Source organism: Telopea speciosissima, chromosome 7, assembly GCF_018873765.1.
Source record: "Telopea speciosissima isolate NSW1024214 ecotype Mountain lineage chromosome 7, Tspe_v1, whole genome shotgun sequence".
Classification (NCBI taxonomy): domain Eukaryota; kingdom Viridiplantae; phylum Streptophyta; class Magnoliopsida; order Proteales; family Proteaceae; genus Telopea; species Telopea speciosissima.
Window position 1 is genome coordinate 2,819,577 of NC_057922.1, and position 19,073 is coordinate 2,838,649.

The 19,073-nt window shown below is 39.8% G+C and overlaps 2 protein-coding genes across 2 annotated transcripts; both read left to right on the forward strand.

Annotated features, from left to right (window-relative positions):
- The first annotated feature begins 2,869 nt into the window (after positions 1–2,869).
- LOC122667544 (5'-adenylylsulfate reductase-like 4) lies at positions 2,870–10,117 on the forward strand. The gene is made up of 4 exons (XM_043863853.1): positions 2,870–3,318; positions 8,109–8,296; positions 8,408–8,532; positions 9,389–10,117. The coding sequence occupies exons 1-4, from the start codon at positions 3,097–3,099 to the stop codon at positions 9,841–9,843; spliced, it is 990 nt and encodes a 329-aa protein (XP_043719788.1). The 5' UTR covers positions 2,870–3,096; the 3' UTR covers positions 9,844–10,117.
- A 1,335-nt stretch (positions 10,118–11,452) lies between these two features.
- LOC122667316 (metacaspase-1-like) lies at positions 11,453–17,532 on the forward strand. The gene is made up of 5 exons (XM_043863574.1): positions 11,453–11,942; positions 12,955–13,285; positions 13,455–13,575; positions 13,966–14,189; positions 17,307–17,532. The coding sequence occupies exons 1-5, from the start codon at positions 11,453–11,455 to the stop codon at positions 17,530–17,532; spliced, it is 1,392 nt and encodes a 463-aa protein (XP_043719509.1).
- Positions 17,533–19,073: the final 1,541 nt, after the last annotated feature.

Below are 19,073 nucleotides of genomic sequence, written 5' to 3' on the forward strand. Positions count from 1 at the left end.
ACCCACAAGACTAGCAAATTGATCTGATTCTCATCGGTCTTAGGCTTGGCTTACCTTTTTCTATTTATGGTGCACCAAATTCCGAATGCTTCCTGATGGATACAGGCGTAGCACATTGATCAATTTGATGTCTCCATGAACCTTTCTTTGATCAGTGATGTTTAGAAATTACATTTTGTCATGCATGGGTTAATTTCTATGCCTCTATATTTATGGTGAGGATTCTCCAGATGGGGACGCTTAAGAGTTATTTGTTGGCAGGTGAGCTAGTTACAATTGATTCATGATCATTTTTGCCTATTCTAATGAAGTAGTGATCAGTTTGGGTTTGCAAAGGATTGACCCGACATCTTAAAAGTAGGAACCAAGCAGATAGCCAATTCAAGCTAAGATTAGAAAATAAATAACATAAAGCCATAAAAATAAAATGTTTTTAACCCTTTGTATTAGAATCTATAATTACTTAATTAATGAATCTCAAAATGAATAACTGTTTTAGTATTTGAGTCATAAGGTATTAGAGGCTTGTGGGAAATAGGATTCAACCAGAAGGGTACAATGTTTTGTATTCACTCGCTTGCACTAGTGGGCTGATTCCAAAGGGTCGTAGGCTTCAAGGTCTGGAGGAGGAATCTGGCCACCTTGTCATTATCTTTGTTACTAGTAGAGTCTCGACAAATTGGTAGGTCCATGTTGAGCTATATGGGTGTTTTGTTAAATTACCTATATAAGGATTTATTATACATTTGTAACAATGGTTATTTCTTTATAATTGAAATGAGAAAGGTGTGAGGATGAGTGGCAATAACCGTATTTTCTATTTATAGTGAAACAAATTTTCTCTCGTTGTGGACGTAGGCATTCGTGCCTAACCATGTAAATCCTTGAGTGTTGCATGATTGTTTGTTTGTAAATTTCCTTTTTTTTTTAGCATCATTTTAGGTTCACATTTACATATCTTGATGTCATTTTCTCACCAGTCGAATTTTAGGCTAATCCGATTCTGTCAAGTGACAAAATAAGGTATAGAAACAGTCAAAAGCTACCAAACAAGGAACTATAATGGGATGTATGAACATACATGAGAGAATATGCTTCTATATGAGAGGATATATTAAATCTTGACATGTGATACATTCATGTAATTTCTTAAACATCCAATCATATGAATTTGTTTACCGAAAAATAAAATGGTAAGAATTTACAGATCATCTTTCCAAATAGGGAAAAAAAAACAAGTGTTGGTCTACTTTGAGGTATGGAGTGCTATAATCTGGAAAATTATCTGCCTAGTTTCTGTCCAATCCATTTCCTCAAGTCCCTCTAATAAGGAGAGGTGGACTCTACCCAGGTAGAGATAGAGTGGTCATTTTCACTCCTCTTATTAAAAGAATTTGGGAAAATGGTCTAGGCAGGGAAATGAAGCAGATTACAATCTTTTGCAATCCTTTATCCAATTATTATACAAGAAAAAGCTAAATCTTGCATGTTAGGTGAGCCTACCCTCATGAGTGTTGCAGGCTGAAAAAATGTAATGAATCTCAATGTTGAGGGTACCTATGATTGAGGTCCCCAATAAACAAACAAATGTATGTTGTTTCTATCCAATGGTGAGATTGATCACATCAACCTTACATACGATACAACAAAGTTTTCATTTTAACATTCCTCTCTACAAAAGTGGCTTAATCTATAGAAAATTTTGCAAGTTAGAATAGCACAGATATCATTAGACTAGTTTGACATTATAATTAACGGTCATTGAAAGGTCAAATTTTTGTTTCTTGTGATGAGGAAATCAGGTGGCCTTTGAGATATTTTTGAAAGATATATTATATTTCTCAATTCCCAAATCTCCTTTCGAATAGGGTCAATCCCGTGACCTCCAGGAAGGTCATTTTTTAAGCTGATGAGTATATTCTTCTGCACATTCTTTCACATCTCACTAGTGGATTTTACATTTCCCCCCCTCATTTAAATGTTTTTATTGGATGATTCGATCATCCACTCTTTTATTAGTGAGAAACTGCACTGTGATGTTGTAGCGATTCGTTTCTCAAAATAATTATCGATAACCCCTTGCCCTCTAATCATCCACTCTCGTGGTGAAACACGATGGTCGATCCCAAGACCTCTTCAGATTCTTACTACTTACGGTCACGGTATCATCAATATATAGAAAATCAAAATCGGATCAATCGAATTGATCGATCCCAATCTTGATTCCAATTTGAATTGACTAATCAATCCGATCCGACCAATCCCAATCCTGATTTATGCCGATCTGAATTAGTAGATCCAAGAAGGAATTTTAAGCACACCTGGCTTGAACCTTGGCTTGGGTTGGTATCAACAACTGCACCAAGAAGGGGATCAGCTTCGAGCTGGGATCCCATTCTCGTACGAGAACAGGTGTGAGCCGCCCAGATGGAATCCACCAAGTGGGACCCACTCCTGGTGGATGCCGTCTGGGCGGGTCACACCCATTTTCTGTTGCTCCTAATTGGGGCCTCAGTGGATCTTGCACAAAATTAATATATAAAAAAATAACAAAAAAGCGCCAAGAAGTAGAAATCGTCTTGATCGTTCGATTACAAGAATCCAACACGGCACAGGCGGCACGATTTGCATTGAACAATGATTCATTAGAAGGAGAACGGTCCCTGTCGCTTGTCCAGCTGTCAGTCGTGAAAAATGCTACTGTACGCACCACTGTTATCTTCACCCATTTTCTCCGATGTGGCCTCTGGCTATCCATCGTCACTCGTACTCTCTGAACCGAATCTAACATTAATAACTAAGTCTTCCCTCTCCCGCTCATCTCTTTCTCTGTTTCCGAAAGCTAAGCTGTGTTTTGATCGGTTGGTGAGATTTAATACGTAGAAGGCCGTCACGGTCACCGCCGTCGCCACCACAAGGCATGAGACCATGTGAGTCTCCCTCTCCCTCCCTCTTCTCCCTTATTATCGCCATACCCCACCGGAGCGCAGACGCTAAAATGCGCAGGGTTCTCTCTTCTCCCTCCCATCCTTTTCTTCGTCCTACCCTCTTGTCTAGGTTTTCTCTCTAGCTTCATTTCCTCTTTCCAACCAATCCATGGCCACGAGGGTTTGGCAAACGGGAATCCTTCTTTTACTGGTTTTTGGGAGGGTCACCTGCGTTGAGGTTGAGCCCCTTAGAGTTCCATCGTCTTCGTCGTCTGCCGTTTGTCCCGTGGCTTCCTTTGCGGACTTGATCTTGCAGTTTCAAGATTTGTGTTGGGATCCGGATTGGCTCTCCAATGGAGGTTTTGGTGGGAATTTCGTCAGTGTTACGGAGGTATTTTTGCCTGATTATACCCTGTTTTTATTTTAAAAATTCTTTGATTATACTCGCCATTCTTAAAACTTATTGTTGTTGTTACTCTATCTATGTTTCTGTATGTTCTGTTTTGGAGATCGTTGTCTTTAAACCCGTGAATTTATGAGGATTGATTGTTTTATCAGTTTTGCTTTCCTTGAATTTTCAGGGTTACAATTTGGGGAATATGAGTCTCGATTGCAGGACATGGATACTGTGAAACGTTTCATTATTGTGATGATTTTGGAATGCTATTTGTAATTGCACAAAATTAAGTGTACAGAGGTAATTGTGAATTCTTTTGGGGGGATTGTGGCTGGGAGGCCGCCGGTGATAAACAAAATGGTTTAAAGCTTTTCTGTAACTAACCTTGAATTTATCTTGAATCCTAGATTTATGCAATAGCCTAGTTGATTTAAGGGAAAAAAGAAAACCCAAGGAGCAAAACAGAAAAGATTGCTCCTAAATCTTGTTAAGGTTCTAAAATTTTCTCTAAGGTGGCACTTCTCCCTGGTGCAATGATTGTTCTTTGATTCCTAAGTGTAGTTGAATAGAAATAGCTAGCAGTAGAAGACTGAGCTGGGATCCCTGTTAAGAAGGGGAGGCAAATTGTAAAGAGGTTAGAGTAGCTAAAATGCAAAGGATATGTAAGAGAATTTTTCTGAACTTCCTCAGCAAGGACAGAATTGAGATTTGTTACTGGAAAAGGGTGGGTGAGTTTGGAGAGAATGAAGAGTCATGTTCAGGATTTGGAGGCTAGTTGCTTCTTTCTGGAAAGTGGATGATATAGGATGAACAAAGAAAGCCAGATGGACAACTCTCACTAGCATTAGAGGGTATATTGTTGGTGGCCTAACATCCGGCAAAGGGAAAAAAGAATAACATGGGCAGAAGGCAAGGAATTGTACAAATACTTAGAAGTACGAAAATAATAAAATCTTGTTATTTATCAGGAAAAAAAACAGAGGGATTTGCTAAGAATAATTACTGAGGTTTATAGTAGAAGGAAGAGGTATGGTAAATAAGTTTGTACCTGCAGGTTGCGAAAAACAAGCAAGTTAGAAGTGGAAGCAAGGTTAATGGTAGGATTTAACCAAATAAAAGGATCATGGATATGGCAGATTGGGGGGGGGGGGGGTTCTGAAATTTTACAGGTCTTGCATACTTTGTCCTATCCAATTAAGCTGTAGAAACCAACACCAAATCAATCACCTGAACTTTGGATGATTGATTTTGAGGCCATTTTGGAAGATCTAAGAGCTGGGCCATCAATCCTGTAAGAAAACTTGTACTTCAAACTATGTAAAATTTTAAGGAGGATAGTTTGAAAGCTCTATAGCAGAGAGATAATTTGTGAATTTACAGAAGGATGGAAATTTTATTGTTTTGGGAAAAGGTCTCTGTGTATGGTTTGAATATTAAAATCCTTTATCGAGAGTTTGGGAACCCATCCTGGAATGAGTTATCCAAGTGTCCTGAAATTCCCATTTTGATGATCCATTGGAAGAGTTCCATTCTCCATGATGAAGCCTAAAACATCACTTTCCCATAAGAAACAAGATGGGGAATCCTGTGAGATTTGTCTACGATATTTCAACTCAAGAAATGCCCTGATGGATCCGATAACAATCTGCCAGGTATCTTTAAAGAGTTCACACCTGCCACTATACAGTCACTGTAGAAAAACGAAACCTAACACAATGCAAAAAAGAATGGAAATAACAAACAACAAACACACAATGAACACAAGGATTTATGTGGTTCGGCAAGATTGCTTACGTCCACGGTGAGATGAGATCTGTTTCATTATCAATGGAGAATAGGGTTGCAGCCGCTCGTCCTCACACCTCTCTCTGATTGCGTTATAGAGAAAGAACCCCCACTACATATTTATAGCGAAACCTTATATAGGTTTTTTACCGATATACCCATATAGTACTTAAATAGCGTTACAGAGAAAGAACCCTTTGGCTTCTTGACAGCCCTTCAGAATCAACCCACAAACTAAGCGACAGAATACAAGAAATCGTACCCCCAACAATCTCCACCTAGGCTTGAATTCTGTCGAGCCTCTTGTAAAGATAACAATCTCCTGGCCTTGAAGCCTTCGGCTTCTTGATGGCCCTTCGGAATCAACCCACAAACTAAGCGACGGAATACAAGACATCGTACCCCCAACAGTCACCCCCAAATTGGACTCAGAAGGATCTTTCTTTCTCTTGAGTTTAAATAGGTACCTAGCTGTATTTAGTGGCTCAAACCATGATGGGGGAAGTTATACCTTGGAAATTGGTTCTTGATTATCAACAGTATATCTTACACAAATAATTCACTACTTATTTAAAAGGGTCCGTTGAGCGCCTCAGGGCTATGTCATAATAGATCCGAACACTTGTCCTGGATTGACGTCCAGATCATAATTGCTTTAGTGAATAACTAAAGAAAATAGATATAGGGGAGATAGGAAAGAAAGGAACTAAATAAACATCCTTTGATGGCAGAAAACCATCAATGACTTTACCTTCCTCAGGGGATGCTCCGAATTAGTAACTTGTAGATTTCACAATGTTTATGGCCTTCGTCAGTAATCTACTTGCGATCAACACATGACATAATATTTCGGAGGAGAATGACTTGTAAAAAAAAAAGGAGAATGAAGAAAATGAGAATATTTGGGTTCCAAATGTTTTGGAGGAGAATGGGGAAAATGAGAACTTTCAATTCTTCTCTCCATACATCTCTAGGAAGTCGGAATGGTGAAGAACTGCTATATGAGTGAGATCCTTTCTACTTTTCTTCTTTGATCTCTGGGAATGCGAGGGGTCAATAGTTGAAGATGATGGTTGCATTTCTGACTGAATGATCAGCAGAACTGACTCTTTACTTCTATGATCCCTGGGAATGCAAGGGGTCAATAGTTGAAGATGGTGGTTGCATTTCTGACTGAATGATCAGCAGAACTGACTCTGGGATCACCTGGATCTGGGAGCCAGTGTGAATTGTGATTCCTCCACTTGACTTTGCTACAGGAAAAATATAGATGTTGCTAGACTTAAATTATGGTCTGAATTAGGCAAAAGTGTTGAAATTTTGTTTGATGTAGTTGGGCTTAAGTTTGTGGTCTGAATTAGTCAAAAAATTCTTTTTTTTTTTTTTGGGTGGGGGGGGGGGGGGTGGGGGTGGGGGTTGTGTTCTAAATGGGGCACAAACAAGTTACAAAAGAATAGAGACCGTCCATCATCTATACCAGCTATTTTCCAAAGCATAAAAACATTATTGTCTTCTCTGCTGGAGTTTCCAGAAAACGTTATCTGAGAATTCCCATGAATTCCTAAGCCTTGATATATGAAATCTGAACCTAAATTGGGGGCTGTTGAATCCCAAATGTGAACTTCACCAGAAGTCGTCAATGGAGTTGCACAGGTTGATGTAAACCAAGAATAGAAGATATTGCTGGATATAGAAACTGGGAGAGAGATTGGTGGGATGCCACCACCACTGCTGTTGCCATCATTGCAACTTGCAACTGCTGCTAAAGTCAACCAACTGGGTTGTGTAGGTTTGTAACAGTACAGGGTGGAAAAGTGGAGGAGTTTGGGTTGGGTGGTCTTGTAGCAGGGAAGGAAACTTGAAGGAGAAGAGACTTGGTGAAGGAGAGGAATCTGGGGGAGGAGAATATGGAGATTTTAAAATGACACCCCTACCAATAAATGTTTATAGAAGATGTACTGAGGGTAAATGTGTCTTGTTATATTAGAGAAAACCTGATGCAGGTGCCCTACCATGGACTGACCCAAACCCGTTTGGGAACCCAGACCGAGAACCGGGTCCAAATATGGATTTTAGTCTAGTAGATATATAGGATTTTATTATTTATGTTATTAGGATAATTATGTAAGGAAATCTTTAAATTGGGTAGGAAACGTAGGAATAGTTTTAGCAAGTTTTAAATTGTTAAGAGTCCTAGTATAATTGTTTCCTTATTAAAGTCTGTTTCTTTTATTATTTATATGCTTGTAACCAACGTATTGAGTAGATTGAATAGAATGGAATAGTTATAGTTTGAAGTGCCCATGTGGCTGTGGCATGTGCGATCTCCTCCTTCCCCCCACCCCCTTTTTTTAATGCGATTTCCCCTCTCCCTTGCAACTCTGAAATTCCCTTCTTCCCTACCACCCCTCCACCAAAACCACAAACCCTTGTAACCTTAATATTTTCCCCTTTTTGTTTTCTTTCGTTTAAAGAATTAAGTATACTTATAGTTTCTTACCCTTATGAATGAAATGAATGAAATTTTGTTGTTTGTGTTTTTTTTTTTTCTGGGGGAAGGGTGGTGGTAGAAGGGAATTTTTTTATATCTTTTCCTGGAAAACTTTTTAGAGTACAACAATTCTGGTAGTCAAGTAAAATTACAAAAATGTTTAACGATCTGTCTTATAGCACAATGATCGTGGTGGCATCCATAATTGTATCTGACATCTACAAACAGCAATTCATTCACTTAATTTATATCGAAATCTTTAACTTATTTGTAATTTACTTTTTGGGAAAAAGAAGGCTGCCAGGCTGTGTGGTGCCTGCACAGACACAGGAAGGGTGAAATGACAGCCCTGTCCCCCATGAAATAAAAAATCCCACTCCTGTTGGATGCTCCCACACGCGGTCTCATTGGCCCATGTGCTGATGCAGGGGCCACGCAGGCTAGCAGCAATCCCCTTCCGTTACTTTTTATATAGATTCTGACATCATTTTATTTTTCTTTTGTGAAGGGAGATGAGGTTTCATTACAAAAGGCACTGAATCTTGTTCATAGAAACAGCCACGAGTATGTATCCATGCTTTTCTATGCATCTTGGTGCCCATTCTCGAGAACTTGTAGACCAACCTTTACTGTTCTGTCTTCCTTGTATCCTTCCATCCGCCATTTTGCTGTGGAAGAATCTGCAATCAGACCAAGGTTTGAAAAAATAAAATTAAGAAAACAAGCCTGTATGTTTTGATTTCAAATTTGTGGATTTTCCCTGCAAAATTTTTGATTCTCAGAAGGTGATGTATTGGAACTATGCAGCATTTTGTCAAGGTATGGAGTTCATGGATTTCCAACCCTTTTTCTCCTCAATTCCACCATGCGGGTGCGTTACCATGGCTCGAGGACCCTCAGTTCACTTGTTGCTTTCTACACTGATGTTACAGGTTGGCCTTTCTCTTGGACATTTTTGTTTTATTGTTGTTGGTTAACTATAAAATTTTTTTAGTCCTCTTCAGTAAGTAACAAACTATTCATTATAGAAAAATATAATAAATTGCTTGTCATTCTCCTAGCGTCAGTCAGCTGTTGAAATCAAAATTGGATTCTCTGGTTCTCTTCTATTCATCTGCTATCTGAGACTTCATCAACATCATGAAAGTTGATTTAGGATAAAATAATTTAGGGGACAATCTCTCACTGATTGACAGAGATGCTTTCTATATATGTACCCATCTGTTTGTATTTTCTTGTTTTGGATAGATGGTTGCTTCTAATGTTGGACACTGCTGGGTTTCTATAAATAGTATATATTTTTTATTCATTTATGGATTGGGGTTCATCCTGAACGTTATCTAGGGGTGGGCAAGTGTTTGTTGTGCTCAAGGTCGTGCTATGTTTGGAGGAAAAAAAGAAACTTCCTAAACCATACCACTGCCAACCTTGATCTAGTGGCAGATTCTAAACCTAGCTAACCAACCCAACTCAACTGGGGTTTGAGAATTTAGCCAAGATGTGCTTGGGTATGATGGGCCATTTGATTCCTAAATTATGCTGTGGTCTGCCCTCTATCCGACCCAACCCTGCTCAGTTTGCACTGTTAGATTAGGCAGAGGATGGTCCTCCTTTACTAATTTGCTTCAATCGACAATCTTATATAGCTGACATGCTTATCATGTTTGAAAGTGACATATCAAGCTCTTTTCCTTCTTAATATTTGCCAAATTTAGGAATGGTCAGCTGCTTTCTCGTGTATTTTATATTTATCTTGCCAATCCTTGCCATTGATGTGGTTGTGTGTAGGCATCAAGCCCGCATCACTAGTTAAAATGTCTGGAGAGAAAAGTGGAGACCCATCAAATCTTGCTAAACTTGAAGACTCTGAGCAAGAAAGCTGCCCTTTCTCATGGGCAAGATCTCCAGAGAACATGCTTCGGCAGGAAACTTATTTGGCTCTGGCTACAACATTTGTGCTTCTGAGGTTTCTGTATTTCATATATCCAACACTGGTGGCATGTGCTCAGTACATCTGGAGAAGGCACGTCCAGGATGCAAACTTGGTTAGCTTATGGAAGCTTCCTCTTGTTTACCTTAATCAAGCAGTGCAGGTATCTAATGTGCTGAAGGAGCCTTGCAAGAGAAGAAATTTGCAGGGAGGAGCAATCAATGCCAGGGTGTGGGCTTCCAAATCACTTGCCTCAGTTTCCATTGGTGATGCAAGCTCTAGCAGGGGATACTCTGGAAATGAAAGGTCATGAGGATGAGGTTCCCCTGGCTTCTGACAGTAGAACAAAATGTTGGAGATTTATACATATGGCTTTTGCCTGGCAGCATTTGCAATATTGGTGGAGCTATCTTGTTCCAGGGTGGAAACTCTCATTGGGTTTAAGTTGGGATTGGTCTCTGTCTGGGTCCTTGTGACGGGGAATGTCCTGTGTATCAGTCAGTTGTAGTGACTCAGTTTCTTAAGTCTGTTTATATAATTCTAGTTACCATTATGAGTAGAGGGTACATGGAAGCTCTTTGCTTTCACTTGTGTCTTGCTAACCTTTTACTTGACAGGTTCTAAGCTATGATATGATCAAGGATTCCTTTCAAAATTAACAAATCGTATGAAAGATCTCTCCCTCTTTGCACCAATACCCGTTGCAGTTACTCACCAGCCAGTCTCAGCCCCAGGGATGACTGGACCTCAAGGCCCTGGCTGTGCCGGCTACGCCTCCATCGTGTCTCTCGGCCTGTGTATGACAAAACTGGCCTATTGGAGATTATGGGGTGGCTCTCTCAAGTGTAATGACCAGGTGGGTTCCCCGGACAGTTGCATCACCACCAACTGTGAGGCGTGTGAGAATAGCGGTGGAGTCTCTGGGTATTAGCCACCCGGAATAATTTTCTTTGGGTGTAACAATGACGTTAATACCAGCATGGACAGCTACAACCAGATGGGCATTTAGTACCGCAACCAGTATGCCATGTTTTCTTCTTTCTTATCTGCTTCTGTCTCATTAGCCTTTCATTCATTGCATGCATATGTGCACTGTATTCACTAGACACTACTCGGGAGACAAGCAGCTGAAGCAGAAGAGTTTTCATGGCTTAAAGCTCTTTCCTGATCATCTTTATAATTGAAGCTTTAGTTTATCTTGATGATATATATAGTCTCAAAAGATTTGCAGAAAGGGTTTTGTTACGACCAAGAGGGAACCCCCAAAAGAAAAGGGTACTCTCACTTGTTCTTTCGAGTTGGTACGTGTGGATGTTTGGGGTGGGGTGGGGTGGGGTGGGGGGGGGGGGCGCGGGGCGAAGTTGGTTGTGAGAGGGAATCTTTTTGATAAAGCTTTGAACCTCTATATATATCTTATGACATTGAAAGATTGGAAAGAAAGGGTTAGATGCCCACCTTTGTCAATAGATGGAAAGAGAAGAAACAGGGGACAGGATTGGAAAGATAGATGCTCACTTTTGTGAACGCTTTCTAGCTTTCACCAAAATTGTTCGAAGAAAGTATTGAGACTTGGGTAGAACATATTTTTAAAAGCTAGCTATTAGTAAGAGAGAACTCAAATTCTTGCGTGAGACCGTAGGTTTTTGCGTGAAACCACAATATAAAGAAATGGCAAAAATGCCTGGGAACACAAATGTTTGATAAGAGGTTTCGAATATGGTTCCCTATACGTACCTTTATCCCATGATGCAATTAAGAATATGATTCTCCATGCTTTACACTGTAGACCAATAAAGAAAAGGAAAGGAGGATCGATCGATCGATCAATCAATCACTAGCTCCTTTGCACAATAACTGAGCTTTTCTCTCATCTATTTTGTTTAGCCTTCGATCTCAGTTTGGTTCCAATGCGACCAAAAAGAATGGAAAGTAGTTGGGTGTGCTGTGGAGTTTGTGGGTTGCCGATAGCTGTGTCACCGGGGGCCCGAACTATCTGGTGTTCCCGCTGTAGATTAACCAACTATCTTCTTCCACCGACGGACACCATTGGTAGAGTGCAGGAGCAGGTTCTCTACGGTCTAGATTGGATCAAGGGTTTCTTATCCAACGTGTCTGGCACCGCCATAAACTATGCTGCTGCTAACCCCTCGTTGAATAACAAACCGCCACTAACAGTTGTGATGAATTACAGTGGCGGCTATTACTCTCCTCCTCCTCCTCCTCCTCTGCCCGCACCAGCTTCATGTCCTTATCCGGCGGTGGCAGGAGGGAAGAAGCGGGCACTTCTTTGTGGAGTGAGTTACAAATCTCGAAGATACGAGCTCAAAGGCAGCATTAATGACGTTAATTGCATGAGATACTTCTTGGTTCAAAAGTTGGGATTTCCAAATGAGTCCGTCTTTGTTCTCACAGGTAATAATATAATAACCTTTTGGTGAATATGCAAGAGTAAGTGAGTGTTGTGTTGGAGACTTAGAGTCCGGATTTTCTACTCATTTGGGGTTTTAATCCCACCACATGGTGAGGGCCAATGAAGTGGAATCTCCACCCCCATTTGACATAGGGTCAGAGGATGCAGATCCAATTTCATTAGGGTGGCATCTCACGTGGGTAGAGGGTCTAAGATTCTGTTGTGGAATTAGCATCCTTTGCGGCCTAGGGTTGAGCGGTCATCGTGTTGTGCTCAATTCACAGACCGCCATGTGGATTTCAGGCCAATCTAATGGTTTGTAGACGAGCTCAATTCAAAATTCAAAAACGTTAGGTCATCATGAGTTGAACACAACACGATGGCTACTCAACCCCAGGCTGCAGAGGATCCAAATCCCTCTGTTGTGTGTCTGTGTGAAGTCTAGATTACCTACTTGTGCTTGTACATTACATATAAGGTTTGGTGATGACATCTATACCTCTTTTTTTTGCTTTCATAAGTACTCCTATGTATATGCACTTTGAAAAATATATTAAAACCCTATTGGGTTTGTGAACCCTATGATGGTGTGATGAATCTTCACCAGATGGTGAAGGAAAACTTTCTCCTTATACTATGTTTGGTTGACAAGAAATGGATAACAAAGAAAAGAAAAAAAATCATTTTTTTTTTGAAATATCAGGAGAGAGATAGACACATAAATCGATTATTGTGTCATCATGGTATATCAGATGAGGTCAAATTTTATAGATAAGTTATATGTATTCTAAGGTCCATTGCCATCAACATCCATGGAGGATATATATTTGATCTCGAATTTGATTATGAAATTAAATTTGACATATGACTGATCTAGACCTCGCCTTATCTATCCAATGGCCATATATATCATCCTATCATCCTACCAAGTGACTAAAGATATCTTATGCATTAGGGTGATCCATTAATGTGATGTCTGTCTCATTTGGTGCAAAAATCAAAACCAATTTGCAGAAGAGGAGCCACATCCAGACCACATTCCAACTAAAAGAAATATCCAGAAGGCATTGCAATGGCTCATCCGTGATTGCAAGTCAGGGGATTCATTGGTGTTTCACTATTCAGGCCATGGTTCACAAAAACTAAACCTCACTGGAGATGAAATTGATGGTTATGATGAAACCCTTTGCCCTCTTGATTACCAAACAGAAGGAATGATTCTTGATGATGAGATCAATGCTACCATCGTCAGGCCTCTCCCTACAGGGGCCATACTTCATGCCATTATTGATGCTTGCCATAGTGGAACCGTTCTTGATCTACCGTTCGTCTGCAAGATCAACCGGTTAGTTAGTTTCTTCATTCTATTTTCTCTTCTCGCTTCAGAATGTGTTTTAAACCCAGAATCTTTTTTAAAATTACATACAAACGCAATCTAATATTTCAATTTACAAGCAAAATTACTGTAAATAATCAGTACTTAATTCTATGTTTCTTTTTCAACTTTTGAATAGAAATGGAAGTCACTGGTGGCAAGATCAAAGCTGTCCTTCAGGTGTCTACAAAGGGACAAGTGGTGGACTAGCTCTCTGTTTCAGTGCTTGTGATGATCATCAGACCTCGGCAGATACAGATGTAATAGTAAATATATAGCAACAACTATTATTAATAACAACGGCTGCTTAGAACAGTTGGTGAGCTGTGGTGCGTTTCATACCCATGCTCAGCAGGGGATTTTCATCCTTTCCAATTTCTAAAGCATGATAGTGCGATAGTGCTAGGTGGAGATATCAACACCTGACAGCTGCTGCACTACCGCACTTTAAAGAATTGGAAAGGAGTCTCCTGACTGTTACCTTTCCCCCTCCCAAATTCCACCCCCCCTCCCCCTAAAGAAAAATATAGAAAAGCTCTCAATTCCAAAAAAAAAAACAACTACTATTAATGATAGTTGGAAACATTCACAACTTCCTAAGTACCATTCAGATAATTAAGTGAATTTGATGATCTTGTTCTAAGTTGCAGGCTTTCTCATCAGGAACTATTATGCAAGGTGCCATGACATATAGTTTCATTCGTGCTGTGGAAAACACACCTGGATTGACATATGGTCACTTACTCACTTCCATGAGATCTGCTATTCGAGATGTTAACACAGGACTAAGGTTCAATGGTCCAATCGCATTCCTCATAAAAAAAGTATTTCGCAGGCGGCTATCTAAGCAGGTTTTTGCTTTTTCTCTCTTTGAGTTACACATATATGATTTTGTTTTGATTGAAGAATTAAAGGGAAGGGAAGGGAAGTGAAATTTTTAAATTTAAAATTTTTTTTTTTATAATTAACAGAAAAGGAAAGTTTCATTCACGGTCGTATAAACCAAACCGTGTATGTGAGGGATTTTTATCGCCCCAGTGCGCCTTAAAATCTTGACATGTGGAAAACTTTTAATCCAACGGTCATTTTTTTTATTTTAGAGATTTACCCCCAAGCCCTGACCCGATCGGGTATCCATCCTCTCTCAAGCCTCCCCTGATTCCCTTCTCTTGCTTTTCCCTCTTTCACTCAACACTACTACCTCATTATTCCAGGCGACGGCCGGCACGGTATCCTCTTTGAACGCCTTCCATCCCCGCCGTCCGCAGCGTCGCCACCGTAGCTTTTTGGCAATCGAGGCCGACTACTCGTCAGGAAGGGCAGGGAAGAGAGATTAGACTACTGAACAGAGGGGATTGAAGTAAAGGAGGAAAAGAACGGCGAGGAACGAAAATCGGAGAGCACGGATAAGCAGGAAAATTACGGCCTGCCATTCATCCAACCCATAGATCGCGTAGATCTGTATCCAATCTCTCCCAGCTTTCCCCATTTTGGAGGGAAAATGCAAGAAAAAATGTATTCAGATATTAAATCCTTGATTGATTGGGCTCAAAACCTGAGATTTATAAAAAACTCAAATCGTGAATTCGTGATTAACGATTCAAATTAATAGATCCAAATGAGAGCGTTTAACTTGCAGTGATGAGCTCTATTAGTACTCTGAAGAAAAAGTTAGGGTATCAGCTAAGATCTTCAAAATCTGAGTATAGAAATAAGAACCAGGAAACCAGAGGTAGTCCACTTTGGCGATGAAGATGATGAATCTTCATGTCCGTGACAGGCTTTTGAATCAACCTTAAAAGTGGAAGACTGGGAGTGATTGAAAGAAAGAAAACATAAAAATACAAATATAAATCAAAGAAACGTCACATCTACCTTTGAAACACAGATCACATCTACCCAAGTTCTTCCACTCCTGCATCAAGCCAAAATCTCCATTAAATTAAAGGAGAAAAGCTCGATACAGTGCGCGACCGAGTGAGCAAATAAAAAAATCGAACAGAGAGAGAATCTCTCGGTCTTGCTTCGGTTGTTCGTTTTTCTCTCGTTCTCTCATCTTTGCCCTACCGTTGGTGAGTCTTGCCTTGAAGAGAAATTGGAAGAGCAGCAGGGATGAGAGAAATAGTTCGATAAAGAGAGAGGAGTTGCTATGAATCGATTTGGGAAGGTCTGGTGAGAGAGGAGAGGAGAGGTGACAGTGCGCCGACTGTCGCCCGGAATACTGAGAGAGTCGAGGGAAGCCGGAAAGGGGAAGCTTGAGAGGAGATGGATACCCGATCGGGTCAGGGCTTGGGAGTAAATCTCTCGAATAAAAAAAGTGACCGTTGGATTAAAAGTTGTCCACGTGTCAATATTTTAAACGCACTGGACGTGCAATGGGGGATGGTGCACTAGGGCGATAAGAGAGTGGGAGTTTCAAGGCATTAATTACTGGGTGGGTATTTATGCATTTTCCAACTTTTTGTGAGAAACTCTCTTCAGTACATGGTTTACACGACCGTGTACAAAACCTTTCCCCTTAACAGAATATTAAATATTTTTTAATGTTCAATTCATGGAGGATCTCTCTTCCATCCATTTTATACCAGCTCTTGGCAATCAGTCCAAATGTTTACGGTCGTGCCTCCCAATGATCTTGCTTGTTACAAAACTTGGAGTATCCCTCTTGCTTATGCTTCCTGAGCGCTCCCTATGTTACCAAAATCCATAAAATCATCATTTATGAACCATGGTGACTGACCTCAAGATAATCCTTACTAGATGAAAACATAACTTAGGATTAGATACCCATCGACCAACATTTTTAAGAATATTCATAAGGTTCCCAATTGGCGGTGAGTAACAATAAAATGGTTCCTAACATTCCAAAGAAAATAGCAAGTAATGGAGAAGATAACCTTCTATGGTAATTAAAATGAAGATAGTAAACAAGTAGAAATGAAAGCTCTATTATCTGAATTTTTGCCTGCTCCATTTCCTATCTGTTCCATTTCCTCAAGTTTTTCTAATAGAGTCGGGGGTGGACCTCACCCGGACAGTGTGTTCATACAGGGATAGAGTGGTGATATCTATCCCCCGATTAGAGGAACTTGGGAAAATGAAATTGACCAGAAAATAGAGCAAATAAATGTCCTAGAGAGTTTGGATCCACATGAACTTTGTTATTGATTAGATGGTTTTCCCATGAAGATCCAAGATTATTTTAGTTATTCTTTGAAATGATTTTCTTTTCTTTTGATAAAGATCTTCCAAATTTAATGATTTCCTTTCTTCTAATATGTGATGCTAACTTGAGTTTTATGGTGGAGTTGTGCAGGAACCTCAGTTGTCATCTTCAGAAAAATTTGACATATACAAGAAGCAATTCATTTTGTGATTATACTAGTAGCATTGTATTTTCCTTATTATTTTGAAGTTCAAATAAATTAAGTAAAGGGTACTCTGGCCCATGCTCAATTGTTCTTTCGAGTTGGTACATGTGGCCGTGTGGGGGGGAGGGGATTTAGCTCATCTTCGGGGAGCCCAGCACGCCCAGGGTGCTGCCAACCGTTAGGCTGTGCAGCACACATCCCTAGGCGTGCACTAAGATGAGTGCGGCACAGTTCAATTGTTGAATGCCCTCTAAGCACGCCCTAGGCGCTGGGCTCCTTGGAGACGATCCTGACCCAGATGGGGGATGTGAGGGAATCTTTTTGATAAACCTTTGTTCCTCTCTACATATCTAATGACATGGAAAGATTGCGAGGAAAGGGTTGGATGCCCACCTTTGTGAATAGTTGACTTTTTCTTGGTAAAAATTACTAAAGATCTTATGAATTAGGGTGATCCATTAATGTGATTTGTCTCTCATTTGGTGCAAAATATCAAAACCAATTTGCAGAAGATGAGTCACAACCAGACCACATTTCAACTAAAAGAAATATCCAAATGGCATTGAAATGGCTCATCCCTGATTGCAAGCCAAGGGATTCATTGGTGTTTCATTATTCAGGCCATGGTTCACACAACAAGAAGACCTCGATGGAGATGAAATTGATGGTTATGACAAGACCCTTTGCCCTCTTGATTACCAAACACAAGGGCTAATCCTTGATGATGAGATCAATGCTACCATAGTCAGACCTCTCCCTAAAGGTGCCACGCTTCATGCCATGATTGATGCTTGCCATAGTGGAACAAATCTTGATCTATCGTTCCTTTGCAAAATCAAAAGTTAGTTTAAAGTGAGGTTGACCTCTTGTGACTCTTATACTTGATAAGCGGAGCATTCACAGCTGATAGGGATTATTACATTAATATTATAAAGTTGTCATTCATATTTTGAAAAACTTGATCTTGAAGCTAGCTGACTAGTGAAACACCAAGATTATTTTAATTTCTTTGAAATGATTACCTTTCTCCTCCTAATTTGTGATTCTAAATTGAGATTTTATGGTGGAATTGTAGGAACCTAGCTCAGTTGTCGTGTTTAGAACGATTTGACGTACTTTAGAAGTGATTTAGAAGCGATTCGTTTTGTAATTATACTAGTAGCTCGCATTGTATTTTCCTTATTATTAAGAAGTTCAAATAAATTAGTCTATAAAATCGATGACTTTCTTTTTGTCAATAACATTATTATCACTCTATTTCATCCCACATTGTTTGTTTACTAAGCTAAAGAAGGGGTTCATATATTAACAATCAAATGCTTCCTTTTATTTTATCAAAAGATTAACGGGTATTTGCCATTTATACTAATTATTCATGCATGAACTACGAAATTGCCAAGTTTATCTGTTGAATCAATGGTGTCAAAACTAATCAATTTAGAGCCTATTAAAAATCAAACTAAAGACCGCCAAAATCCAACATTTGGAGCACAATTGGAAAAAACACGCATTATTAATTTTTTTCTTCGGAGAAGCATCGATAAGCAATCCCTTATATTGACATCATATACATCTAGAGGGAAAAGAAAAGTTTCGATGTGTATCATTTTGTATATAGGAGATCCACAACATTAAATGAGGAGAGAAAAAATAAAAGATCTTGTGAGGTAATATGTACACTATGGTTGCATGTTTGCCTTTTTACCTTTTCTATATATGAAAAAGCAAGATCGGACCAATAGTCGACCAATATCGGACTGAGACCGATTGAACCGATAGCTATTGGTTTCGATTTGATTTTTATAGAGAAAACACCTAATCGGTTTGGGATCTGACCTGGTATATGCTAGGAAAACTGGAGAAATACTCTGAAAATTGGACCGGCTGGTTTACACCTCTGGTCAGGCTTAACCAGTACCAAATACCAACTCCCAGCCGGTTCTGTAATCTGTACACCCTTGTTTGGATTCTATCTGGTGCTGTACATTGTACGGTACCCATAACCCACCGCCACAATCCCTTTTCCGTAATTATGTATTAGAGAGCGTCCATTTTGTTTATTAGTTACCTTTTTTGTGGTAATAATTTGTTTAATAGCTGCCACAAGCGCTAAAGCGAGTGGGGTTCGAGGAAAACGAACTGTGGGGTACAGAAAGTCCACTACGCGATCGCTCCTTCCTAAATGGATCATCCAACGCCTCAGGTTTGTCACCGAACCGACCTCATCGACGGTTCATATACTTCCGTGGATCGATGAACATTCTAATTCATTAATAACCGTCGATATTACTCCACATCATACAATATAATAAATCTAACGGTCCATATTTGATAACAGTGTATACGAAAGAAAAGCAGTTACAAAGCATTCTCCGGCTATCCGGACA